The 13,945-nt window shown below is 30.2% G+C and overlaps 1 protein-coding gene across 1 annotated transcript in view; it reads left to right on the top strand.

Moving 5' to 3' along the window:
- Positions 1-8,251: 8,251 nt before the first annotated feature.
- The window catches only part of LOC105622244, a 72,014-nt gene continuing 66,320 nt past the window's right edge, over positions 8,252-13,945 (top strand). Inside the window, exon 1 of the mRNA XM_012203667.1 lies at positions 8,252-8,691. Coding sequence (XP_012059057.1) covers positions 8,252-8,691 — 440 coding nt within the window. The remainder of the gene's footprint in view (positions 8,692-13,945) is intronic.

The following is a 13,945-nucleotide window of genomic DNA, read 5'->3' as shown; positions in this document are numbered from 1 at the left end:
TACACACTATTTTCTTTTGCAGAGCAATAAAAAATCTTCTTGCAATAAACTTCGTCATACACCTCGTGTATCGGAAAGAAGATTTACACTGACTCCTACAGCTTACCTAGATCAGAATTGAAGCTTGTGTCTTTTGTGGAAATTGCAATTGGCGACAACCAATGTAACAACATAATCTTGCCTCATACAATAAGGCGGGTTTTCATCGAAAGACGCAGATATTGAGCGATTCATGCAATCAATTGCATTCATTATTATGAGACCTAGATCTTGTGATAGAAATCGTAAAAATGCGTGATGTTAATTTAGTCAAATAAACAATGCGCGATACATATCTGTATAAAGCTGTCAATCGAGCTTTTTATGTTCGAACTCGAACATTGCGTTGAGAATACTCTGAGCTGTGCCAGTATCGTCAATGAAATATTCAAATATTTTGTAACACTTTTAGGTGAAAATTGTATAATCGATAAATGTGAAGCTATAGATTTTTTGCCCAAAATTTTTAATAAAAAATCAAATATAGAATGTAAGTTAATAGTTTATGTTTTAGATAATGTTGTAAACAGTATGAAAAATAAATGTATATTTTATTGTTAATCGGAAGCAGGTGCTTAAAATTAGATTTGAAATTAACTTAATTAAATTAAATTAAAGTTCCTGCTCATAAATATTGTAAAATTACGTTATATATAAAAATAAACATTTATTTAAACTATATACCTGGACATTATTCATTCCTTTTTTATTATCGCAGCGCTATTACGCAAGCCGCCAGCATCTTCGCACTTAATGATACACGATCGAATTAAGCATTCTCTCTATTTAAATTATTAAGTAAAAAATGTATGATAAAATATTTTTGCGTGTAAGAAGAAGATACAAGAGAAGCGAAAACGCGACGGGAATTATGACGATACATAAGAGGAATAGAGATGGTATATGCGGTAAGTGTGTGCAAGCTTTTGTACCGATGCATTTTTGGGGAAGGTGGCGGGTGACGAAAAAAAAAAAACGGAACGCATATAACGAAATGTCGTCACGCGTGTCATATTTATGTAAATCCATCGATCGAAATTCTATATTTACATTTCTATATTCTATATTAAACATAAAGTCCTGGTTATCGCTGTTCATATATCGTTGTCAACTCTCGTGTATGAGTACCCCCGCGCTTAGTCCCCTTTTCAGAGGACCCGAGTTAGATCCTAATATACTTACTCAAATTCATAGGAGCAATCATATACACAATATGTCATCAACGTATCTGTAATAAACAGAAATATAGCAACTTAAAAAATTTAAAACTCTCTTTTTCAAATCAATCATAACAATATAAAAAAAATTTGGGGATAGATGGTAGCCCATAGTCATTCCATAAATCTGTTTATAGATAATTCTATTGAATGTGAAATATGTAAATGTTAAAACAAATTTTATTGCATTTATAAATGCATCCTTAGATATTTTTATGACACATTTTATGGAGTTTGTCGATAGAGCTCATTCAAATATCACATTGACCAAGGAGGAGGAATAAGACATACATTCAAAACAGAAAGTTACTGTATTTGAATTCGGAATAGATATAATAATCAATGAGATTAAAATATTAAAGAGTAATATTAAAGAAAATTAAAACATACTATGAATACATTAGTTCACTCGATGTAACGATATATAAACATTATAATAATGATATTAACTATATCATAGAAGAGTCAGCTCGAATAAGTCTAAAATTAGTCATAATAGAGATTTAAGTATTGAAAGATTAGCATTGCTAATTAAATTAAAATCGAAATAACGCGTGACGAAATATTAATAAAACGTAATCAAAAGGAAAATAATTTCTACTGTGAATAACAAATTAAGTATCGGTATTTCACTTAGAGGGATTAATTGTTAATTTTGTGAGCACGGATAGCTTCGACAAAACATATACATGAATAGCAGTATAATAAACGATAGTATGGACATAAATTGAAATATCAATATATCATAAACATAAACATAGTCAAACATGCAGAATGAACGGACACAAGTATAACCGACGGATTATTACTAATAATAATGATGATGATATAGTTAAATTAATAATGCGCTCAATCATTCAATTCAATCTTCAATTCAATAAGTCGGTAGAATGCAACCGACATAATAACATTTAATGAATATTAAATGAATGTAGCAAGGTGTAAGTACGGTAATATAAAGTCTCTATAAAGTATATTATTTTAATGACAATTCCTTCGTGTGTATCATGAATTAGTTTATACAAATGGTTTATACAAATTATATATATATTGCTAGAGGTGCGAATTCTTTGATACATATCGATGTCGTCCATGTGAAATTATCGTCCATGTGAAAACCGACCCAGGTAAAGGTGTTTCTTCATACGTGTTGATCCCATCCTCGCATAGATCTCGCGTCGATCTCGTTTTTGCAGATGCGGTCACAATCAGGTTGGTGAGATCCTCTATACGAGTCGATCCCGTTCCCGTATGCTATATTATATGCAACTTACTCAAAAGAAGAATAAAGTAGTTAACGATTATAAACATTCATTCAACGGTTTTACAAATATTCATACAGTGTTTCCGTGTGTTGGATCAGAGAACTCTCATCTTACTTCCAGTACGCAGCAAACAGTTTGTACATCCAGCAAGGCACTATGTATGCAATCAAAATTACGTACAGTTGACGGGTACTGTTACGAGCACGAAGCATCGCAATATGTATAAAGTATTATAAGGTTCGACAACTGACTTCAGAACAGGCTTTATTCAACGTTAATACAAGAGACGAGCTTAGGACTATATTGCAAGTTAGGCTTACGAAAGTAGACTCTTCGATCAAAGCTAGAAGGATCTTTACTTCAACTAAAAGAGATGGACATTCCAATAAATTTTAATCAATAACGACATTTTCAAATACCAAAAATATATATGATGGGGATGAAAGAAGTTGACATATGTTACTGTAGATGACTCATGAATCCGTTTAAGAATGAGTCATAAAATATCTGTAAGAATATTCGAGACGGGTCTAAAGAGTAGATAAAAAAGAGCTAAAAATGATAAATCAAAGAAAATAAGAAAAGTAACAAAAAACAAGATTTATTAGGAATGTTTAGGAAAAAATGTGTAGAAATACTTTATGTTAAAAACGTGAAACAATTGTTACATGGCACGTAACAGTACGCAACAATGGCTGACCCGTGCACCGGGATTCGGATCGTCGACCATCAAGCCTTATATGCCAGTTGACACAGACAATTGATCCGAGGATGCACCTTGTCTCCCTGGCCGCTATCCAACACAGCTTTCTTTCGAAAGCGATGTCTCCTTTTCGAACTTATTCACGTACGCATATGCACGTATGAACTTCCAAAACTACAACGAATTAATGGCGAAAGAACGCTGCATTTACGGACATGAAAAGGATCTATAGCGGCAGTGCCGCCTTGGTTGCCAATTAGCGTGACTGAAGCGCCAGCGCCGATCTCTTGTACGCACGGATGCATGCATTAGTACGGTCACGTGCGAATTTTTAAAATAGTACAAACCCATAAAAGAGTTCCATCTTTTTATAACGCTGTCTATTGCAAGTTTCTAATGGTATATTTATGAAGAAAGAAGTCACATCCAAAGAAATCATTATCTCCGATACATCTATTGTCATTCCAATTACAGACTTATAAAGTTCAAAGCTATGATTTATCTTTTTCAGGAAGAATACTTTCCGACATGATGTATTGAAATCTAGCTATGGGATATAAGGATGTATTTATGAAAAACACACTGATCCTAAACGGAATACCGTCTTTGTATATCTTAGTTAATCTATCTGAGTTTTTGACAGATTTGAGTCATAAAATCTGAGATTAAAAAGTTCTTTGTTTGAGATAAAATCTTTTGGTAAAAATTTAGATTAGAGGAGAATCTCGCAATGACCTTGACATATATTGTTAACATATTATGATCCTGAGTGACCTCCAACAGATTTTAGTCATCGGTCGCCTTTCGTTAAGAAGTTGTTAACAAAAAAAGTTCTGTCATATAAAACAAAAATTTTCTGCTTTAAAAAATTATTAATAGTGTAGCAAAAAAAATTCTGCTTAATAAAATAAAAATTCTCAGTTTTAAAATAAATTTTCTGCTTTAAAAAATTGTTAATATTGTTAATAATAAGTCAAAAAAAAGTTTTGCTGCATAAAACAAAAATTCTTTACTTTAAAATAAAAAAAGTAAAGTCGCTTATTCTTATTTATTATTATTTCATATATACATTGAATATTTCACAATTTCACAATACAATTTCATTCACAATACAATACAATTTCTTTTTTAAATTAAAGGTACATATTTTCCTATGTAAACTCTACATCCTTTTTTATGCGAAGCGACTTTTGTTCTTTTTTTATTTTAAAGCAGGGAATGTTTTATGTAGCAGAACTTTTTTGGCCTCATAATTTAATAATAACAACTTTAATAATAACAACTAAAGCAGGAAATTTATTTTAAAGTGAGGAATTTTTGTTTTATATAATATATTGTAGCAAAACTTTTTTTGTTAACAAAAGGCGATCGATGATTAAAACCTATTGGAACTCACTCAGAGTCATGACCTTGACATATGTCAAGAGGGATGTCCCTCCCCTAATCTGAATTTTTATCAATCTTTCTTATGCCAATTTTTTAACATTTTGTTTAGATAACTTTCTATCGTTAATGTTGGATTTTTTCTTAACTACCGAATATGTGTCAGTGTCGTTTAAAGCCCATTCTACAATGGGCAGTAACAATAGTGGATTAAGGAGTAGACGTAGAAATTAATCAATCATAATTGAATGTGAGAAGAATAATCAACTATTATCAACTGATTAGTCGATTTCTACGTCCACTCTTTAATTCATTACTGCTACTGAGAATCTCTTAAATGAAAATTAATAAAATGATTAATATATGACACAATGATGTAAAGAGAATGAAGAAGTGGTTTCCACACGACAAAGACAATGTGGTAGCCATGGAATTACTTCTTTACAATCACAAAGTACAGTAACTCTTAAGCCCATTCCAATGGGCTTTTAAAATTTTATTAATTTTCATTTCAGAGATTCTCAAATGTGAAATTATTGTGGAGAAAGCGATGAAATTCAGGGATAGCGATATTCCTAATTTTAGTTAAATATTATTTTAGTCAATGTTATTTCTAAGCAAGTAATTTTCAATATCTTTGATAAATTCCTTTATTGTGTATCTTATTATGACAGTGCGGAAGACTAAATTTTAATAGACTAAATTTTAATTCTATTATATATATAAATTAATGTAAGTGTGAACATAACTTCTCATCATTATTAAATTAATTATATTAATTATTTAATTATAAATTGACATTTAATTATACAGAATACAGTAAGATAGTCATTGAAGAAATCCTCGATCGGACTATCATTTATTATTTTTTATTAAATTATGGATTGAGCTGAATTCTTCGATAACAATCGAAGAATACAACAAAATAAAACACTTATACAATTTAACACTTATTCTTCTAAACTATTGACTGAATACCTATTTTGATCTTTAATATCCTAACGCTGGAATAATTATGTAAAATTAGATTAGAGCGACAATTTTATTATGTATTACAATGTAAATTCGTTGACTTTGTAAGTCGAAATGTTTGATGAATTTTGTAGCCATGTGCGTATGTAATTAAAAAACGAATTTTATTTTATTTTTTAAGTTAACTGTAATTGCGTTTAAAAAATGCCTTGACATATTGATTATATTACGATGTATGTATCTATTTTTCTTTATAATTCCAATATACTACTTTACTCACTTTCTTTAATGGTGATACCTACAGTTAGGATTGAGATTTTACTAAATTGATTCATAATAAAACTTGATAATGATATAATTTTATTATGAATGAAAATAATACTTGGTAAAACTTTCTCTTTACACAACCAGCTCCAAATTCCCTCCGAATAATCTTGATCTTGACCTTGAAAATAGACTTCCTGCTTTAAAAACAGTTGTTTTTATTGTTTACAAATAATTTTTGTTTTTACAGCAAGAAATCTACCAGGTATGTAAATATGAAACCGGAATTTATCAATAGATAGCCATAGCTGTCAATGTAGTTGCCGTCAGACGGCGCCATTGACGCCATTTCTTTGTTCAGACATCTGATAAAGATTTTTCAACTCCCAACAATACAAGTTTCATACAACAGTATAGTTTGTAATAGCGTTGAACATGTCGAATTTTGTGCCTAGAAACTACGATTTGCGGACAGCATCGATTTTCTGTTACCATTGGAAGAAAACTGCTGCAGAATCGCATCGAATGCTTGTCGGAAAGCTTACGGTGAGCATGCTCTTGGTAAATCACAGTGCTTTGAGCAGTTTAAAAAATTCAAAAGTGGCGATTTTGACGTGAGAAACGAAGAACGTGAAAAACCACCGAAAAAGTTTGAAAATAGCGAATTGCAAGAATTGTTGGATGAGGATCACGCTCAAACTCAACAACATCTCACGGATCAATTGAATGTGACACGAGAAGCCGTCTCCATACGTTTGAAAATCCATGGGAAAGAGAAGAAGATAGAAAAATGGATTTCACATGAACTGAATGAAAGACAGCAGGAAAAACCACTTGCGAAATGTTGCTCGCCAGGTACAAAAGAAAGTCATTTCTCCATCGAATTGTGATTGGCGATGAAAAGTGGATATATTTTGAGAATCTTAAGCATAAAAGATATCATGGGTAACTTTAGGCGAACCATCGACATCGACTGCAAGGCCAAATCGCTATGGACGGAAGACAATGCTTTGTGTTTGGGATCAAAAAGGTGTGATCTATTATGAGCTGCTAAAATCTGGCGAAATCGTTAATACCGAACGCTACAACAAATGATCAATTTGAATCAAGCTTTGTGTGAAAAACGACCGGAATATCAAAAAAGGCAACACAAAGTGATTTTGCTTCATGATAATGCATCATCACACACAGCAAAACTAGTCAAGGAAACGATTGAGGCATTTGATTGGAAAATACTTTCGCATGCGGCTTATTCACCAGACTTGATAATCGGGCTCCGTCCGATTATCACTTATTTGCATCGATGGGACACGCACTTGTTCAGCAGCGCTTCGTTTCTTACGAAGATGTATGAAAATGGCTAGATGACTAGTTTGGCTCAAAAGAGCAACAATTTTTTTGGCGTGGCATCCACAAATTGTCAAACATGTGGAAAAAATGTATAGCTACCAATGGGCAATCCTTCGAATAAAATATTTTTTATCATTTTCATACAATAAACATGTATTTTCTATAAAAAAATTCTGGTTTCATATTTACATATGGTATTTGAAAGCAAAGAATTTTTATTTTTAAAGCAGGAAATCTATTTTAAAAGCAGAGAATTCTTGTTTTTAAAGCAGGAAATCAATTTTAAAGCAGAGATTTTTTTTGTTTTTAAAGCAGGAAGTCTATTTTAAAGTAGAGATTTTTTATTTTCAAAGCAGGAAATTATGTATGTTATGTTAAGAGTGTTCTATTCATAAAAACATTTTCATTTATAACTTTTTAATGAATAACGAGCGACGGAAAATGTCAATGATCTTGACCTTCTTAAGATCAAGATCATTCAGAGATCATTTAGGGCTGGGCGTGTAATGGGAAAGTTTTATCTAATACTTTATTCGTGTGATTCTTCATTTTTGATACAATTATGATTTTTTTCAATTTTCAGTTCAACTTCGAATATGTGTTCTTGAGAAACGTAAAAGGAAAACAATAGTCTTGATTAGTCAATCCAAATCTTTTCTTCGATTTATTATGCAGCAACATCAGCATTAAAGACTAAAAAAGAAAAATGTTGAACTCACTCAACTATAAACTAATTTAAATGTAGTGAATGTGAAACGACTGACGCAATCAGGAAGCAAAAACGTTTAATATGATCGCGATGATGAGAGTGTTTTTACTCTGCACAATTTCGATTACTTCAAAGATTCTTGGAATTTGATGCTACCTTGTAAAATTGTCAATAATTCGATTATGATCTATGCGATAAGGATACGTATCTGATCTTACTCCAAATCAAGTTAACTATCGCCCAAGGTATCACCGAGGTCATCCAAAAGAAATGTACCGTTCGTAAGAACGTGAAAGAGAAATTTAGATTCCAAAGTGTGCTTGGGAGAATCTTTTCGAATGCAAGAGAAATGGCGTTGGTGAATTTCAGTTTGCCATATCAGTCAATTACGATGGCACCGTTTCTTTACGCGGGCTCAACTGAAGGCTACACGACTACTCATAGTCTTCGTTTGAACACCATGTTACCATCGGGATCTACGATCAGTTACGATGAACAAGAAAACTTTCGTAACGAGCCTTATACTCCACCAATCAAGTATCATCAACATCAACGTAGTCAATCTACGCAGCAGAAGAATCATAAGGTTTATATGGAACACATGTCCTTTTCGGCACAAAATACTTTTTATAATATGTATAATCAGGATCTTAGAAACACGCGATCAAGGCAGCAACAACAACAAATAAGACTGCCATCGCTTCTCTCATCATTTCAGTATCAGCAATCGCCTAAATACATCAAAACTCGAATAGAAGATCAACAAAATCAGCCAGAAAGACCTATCGGGTAAATGCAAATTTCTTTCTTTTTTCTTTTTATTTATATCTTTTTCATTTTATTTATATTTCTTATGGTTATCTCTCGTAATACAACTTTAACTAATAATATAATATCGTTTACGGAATCTTTAATTTAGATCAATGTTCAGTTAATGTTAAATATTTTTAAAATATTTGTAAAATGTTTCTAAAATCCTAAAATAGTATTCCAAGAATATCTCGAAATATTTTCAGAAAAAATAATATTAAAATAATCATTATTTTAAATAGCGAACGAAGCGCCACTACGGTCTGAATGTTAAGATGTTGAACTATTATATTGTATATATATATATATATATTTATATATTATATATATATATATTCATATAAATGAATTAATTTCAGAAATAATTGCGTGCATGATATGATTGTCGAACTTTTAACGTAATCAATCTGAAATATTAATAATTCCCTCAAATTTTCCAAATTTAATCTTAAAAAATTATTGTAATAAACTTATTGCGAAAAATATTGCCTCGGCGGCAATTATCATTTCTGCGTAGTGGCGCTTCGTATTTAAAGTAAAAACTTTTTAGAAAATGTATTTTAGAAAAAATTAATAAAGAAGAAAATATACCTCTGGCAGCAGTGAGCAGTGAGTGATTTTTACATGTTATAATACATTACCCGCAGAAATTGAATTCTGCCACTTCTCACGTCTTCGAAAAATGAATAAACTTTAGATGAGTGTAACTTCGACTTACATGGTCAGAATAAAATGTACGGAAAAGTATTTTGTAGCTGGAAATCTCTACTTTTTGGATCTTTAAATAACGATATAACTGATTTTTATGGAGCTACACGATTACAAACATAATTCATAAAGTTTCAAAATTTTTGGTGAACTTTGTAAAGTTATGCAGTAAGTGAGAAGTCAGGCACAAATATTGTTTACAGCTTTTTTTTACAGCTTTTTTTACGAAAGCGTGAACCTTTAATTTGCTTTTTTGATGAACATTGAACGATTTTTTTTCACCAAGTTATTCAACATTGAATTGAAAATGGTCCTTTTGATTTTGACTGCTCATAAAAGACGAACGTATTTGTATATATATGTATGTATTGTATATGTATGTATGTATTGTACATTTTGTATATACATATAATACTACTACACATCTTATTGAATATGATACGATATGCATTGTCACACTGTTACAAGAAGGTTACAATCAGTAATATATTAGGTGTGGGAAAAAGTTCGTGGCGTTTTTTTAATGCCATCTAACGGGAAAAACGCCACGAACTTTTTCCCACATCTAATATTACAAACTTAATAAGAGTTAAAATAAAGAATCGGTTGTAAAAACTCACCCCCCTTCCTCACACACACACACACACACACATACACAAGATGCATAAATTTGTGCAATCTCCATGTAATACGCTTCGGGTATCGCTAATGCCTACTGTGATATAAGGAGAAGAATGAGTATAGCGATTGCCGTTTTCCCCAAAGTCATAATTTCCCCAAAGTCACTTGTACATGAAAATGATATTAATTTAAAAATGTCGCAACTACTTTTTTTTCCCATTGAAATCAATAGACTCTAAACCTAATTAGAAATAGTTCCTCATCGTTTCGACGTCGATGGAAAAGTTGTCGATTCGAAATGCATTGAAATTTCAACAGATTTTCAAGTGATAAAAAATTACGTATATAGAGAGTGCAATGAGAGGTTGATACATTTTTAATATATTTAGTAAATTTGTGATACGTAATCTTATATTTTGAATATTTTCGTTCAAGGTTGAATCGACATTTTTTTCGATTTCATTTCGACAATTGCAATATCGCTCTAATCTAAAAATGTCAATCTAATCTAAAAAATAAAAGCTTTCTCAAAATTTTTCAGAATTTATAAATAATTTTATAACTTTTTTAGAAACTTTTTAGAACTTTGTGGAGTTTTTTTACGAATGGGAACATTTTTTACAACTGTCAATAAAAGCACATCTTTTCTTCTAATAATTCTATCTTATTTTATTGTTCTACTCCTGTTGAATAAAATTACTTTTATTTGTACTTTGTAATTTATTTAATATAATCTTACTATGTCACTTTTGTATTGAAGAATTTCAGGGAATAATGTCTCTTATCATAAATGCTGACAATCTATTAGCTGTCTCTTACTATAAGAGACAAAATCAAGGAAAAATATCATCGAAAGAAAAATATCTCTCTAAAAATATCACTCTATCAAAATTTAACTAGATCTACTAACTACTAACTAACTACTAATTAATTTTAGCTCGAATCGATATCGAAATGATCTCGATTTTTAATTAATAAAATTTAAACGTTGGTCTATCATACAAGTTTCTAATATCATTTGGAAGTATAAAAATACTACTAGTGTCAATGCTGAGCCAGTAGTGTTACTACTGTAGCAGTATATGACAACATATGACGTAACATAGAATTACTTCCAATAATTGTAATATTTGTTATAAACAACTACTATATTTAATATTAATTATATTTTTTTATGTCTCTTTCAACATCTTTGAATAGATATGTTACAATTATACATTCATTAGCATTATAGGTGTTCATGGTTCTTCGAAGGAGCAGTTCCCGTTCGATCACAGAAATGAAACATGCTAAGTGGAGGTTCGGATGAGTGACCGCGCATGGGTGCATCAAAATTAAAAATAGTTCTTCGAATTCATAAAATAAATTTTTTTTATTATAATTTTGTCGTGTATCCTCTGAAATATGATGCCAATTAGTAATTAGTATTAACTTATTTTCACAATAAAATTTCGATGAAACTTTAAACTGAAATTTTTTCCATCACTATTACGCTATTAATGACACTACTCGAATTTACTTATTGTGATAACATTAGTGACACTAGTAATATATTTTTATACTGACTAGATCAATTCAAGATTTTATTTCCAACTCGAAAATTAATCGAAATTGGAGCTAAAAATCCATCGAAATCAATAGAAATTTCGAAAACTTTCGACTTTTATTTTCGATATCAAAATGATGTCTTTTCGAAAAATTATTTCTGACTTTAAAATTACGTTAACATCATAGGGTTTTTCTCTCTTTTTGATCGGAGTATGTTGAATAGAAAATTGTCTCAATTTTCAACTTTATCTTTCACTTAAGTTTTTACATAAAAAGCTTATTTGTGTCTAAGAAATGAACGTGTCTAAGATACGAACATCTGAAATGAAAATTTTGAACTTTTTTTCTTTTTTAACATATATATTATACGTTACTCCGTTCGTATTTCATGAGCAGTCAAAGTCAAAAGGATTATTTTCAATTCAATGTTAAATAACTCGGTGGAAAAAAGTCACACAATCAAAAAAAAAAAATTAAAAGTTCACGCTTTCGAAAACTATAAATAGTATTTGTGCACTTCTCAGTTACTGCATAACTTTACAAAGTTCATAAAAAATTTTGAAACTTTATGGATTATTGTTTGTAATCATGTACAATAACTCCGCAAAAATCGTTATTTAAAGATCTGAAAAGTAGAGATTTCCAGCTAGAAAATGTTTTTCCGTATGTCTCATTCTGATCATATATGTTACATTCATCTAAAGTTTACTCATTTCAAATGTTTTTACATAAAAAATTTTTCTACTTAAATTAAATTTTTTCATTTTATACAGTTAATTTTTTAATTTTATGTGATAACATTTAAATTAAGCAAAGTAACGTAATTTTGTAATAATGCTTTGTATAGTATTTTGAAGGAGAAATTAAATAATCACTACTTTAATTAGAAGAGAAAATGTTTTTGAATGAATTGTGGTATAATAATTCCAGAAAAATTTAAACTATTTGGATTGGAAGATCCTTCAATAAGATATACGTATATTTATGTTTCATTGTATAAAAATTAAAGATAGTTCCATTTAGATTAAGTAAATAATAAAGACAGTATCACTTGGGTTTTATTTTTTATTTTGATAGTTGAATTTAACTTGGTGCCATAGTTGTTGATATTAAATTTTTTATACAAATGATACATATCATTAGATTAATATTTATTTAATTATTATTTATTTAATTTGGCATAAAGAAATGGAATTTAACTTTGGCGCCAATTTTGTTGATATTAAATCTTTTATATATCATTAAAATTAAGTAAATAACAAGTGATAATATCATTTGTGTTTTATCTTTTAATTTGATAGAATTTAACTTTATTGGTTAAGATTATAGCATCTAAGTTTTAATTTTTGACAGAAAATTAAAGTTGCCATTATTGGGTTGGAATAAGAAGGTCTTCAATAAGAATATCTTTGAAAAAAATTAAAACTACTATTAATTGAGTTGGATACTTAGTATTATGTACAAAGGACCGGTTTCACCAACTCGAATTAAGCCGAATCGGTGATTAATTACGGTGATCAACCATAATCAATTCTATTAAACACAATGAAATTGGCCCAAATGATTTTTTACGAAAAGCACGCATGCTTAGCACTTTTTTTATCTTTTTTTTGAAAAGGTAAGTTTATAAAGAACAAGAGACAGTACCATTTGTATTTTACTTTTTAATTTGATGGAATTTATTAGTTGAGACTTGATTAGTTCAGACTGACTAGGTTTTAATTTTTCATTTTATACATTAATTTTTTTCGAAGAGTAATAATTTTTGACAGAGAATTAAAGTTGCTATTTGGGGGGAGGGAGAGGAGATTTGGATAAGACGATATTCAATAAAAATATCCTTGAAAAAAAATTAAAACTATTATTTTAATTGGGTTGAATATAAGAATATTCTTGTTAAATATATACTTACATCTCTTGGTTAACTTGCAGCATCGCTGCATCAAAACTTTTTTTTTTGGTCCCGCAGCTTAACTGATTAATTAATTGATTTAATAGTATAACAGATTGATACCTCGCCATTGGTAATGATAATAATGGCAGCAACTCCAGTCAGAGGATCAAAATGCCACTTACCAGGTATGTATAAGTGTATTAAATCCGCTGTTTTTTAGTCAGAAAAACACATTTTTTTCCTAAGAAGCAAAAACAAATTTATTCAAAGTACTTGCCCTCGCTAACTATACATTTTTCCCATCTTTCGGGCAATTTGTGTATACTACGCCAAAAAAATTCCTCATCTTTCGAGGCAAACCACTCATCAAGCCATTTTCGGACGTCTTCGTAAAAATCGAAGTGCCGCTCAGCGAGCGCCTGGCCCATCGACGAAAACATGTGATAGTCAGAAGGTGCCAGG

Source organism: Atta cephalotes (genome assembly GCF_000143395.1).
Source record: "Atta cephalotes unplaced genomic scaffold scaffold00042, whole genome shotgun sequence".
NCBI classification, from domain to species: domain Eukaryota; kingdom Metazoa; phylum Arthropoda; class Insecta; order Hymenoptera; family Formicidae; genus Atta; species Atta cephalotes.
Note: the sequence above shows the minus strand (reverse complement) of the source record. Positions and strands in the feature narration are given on the sequence as shown.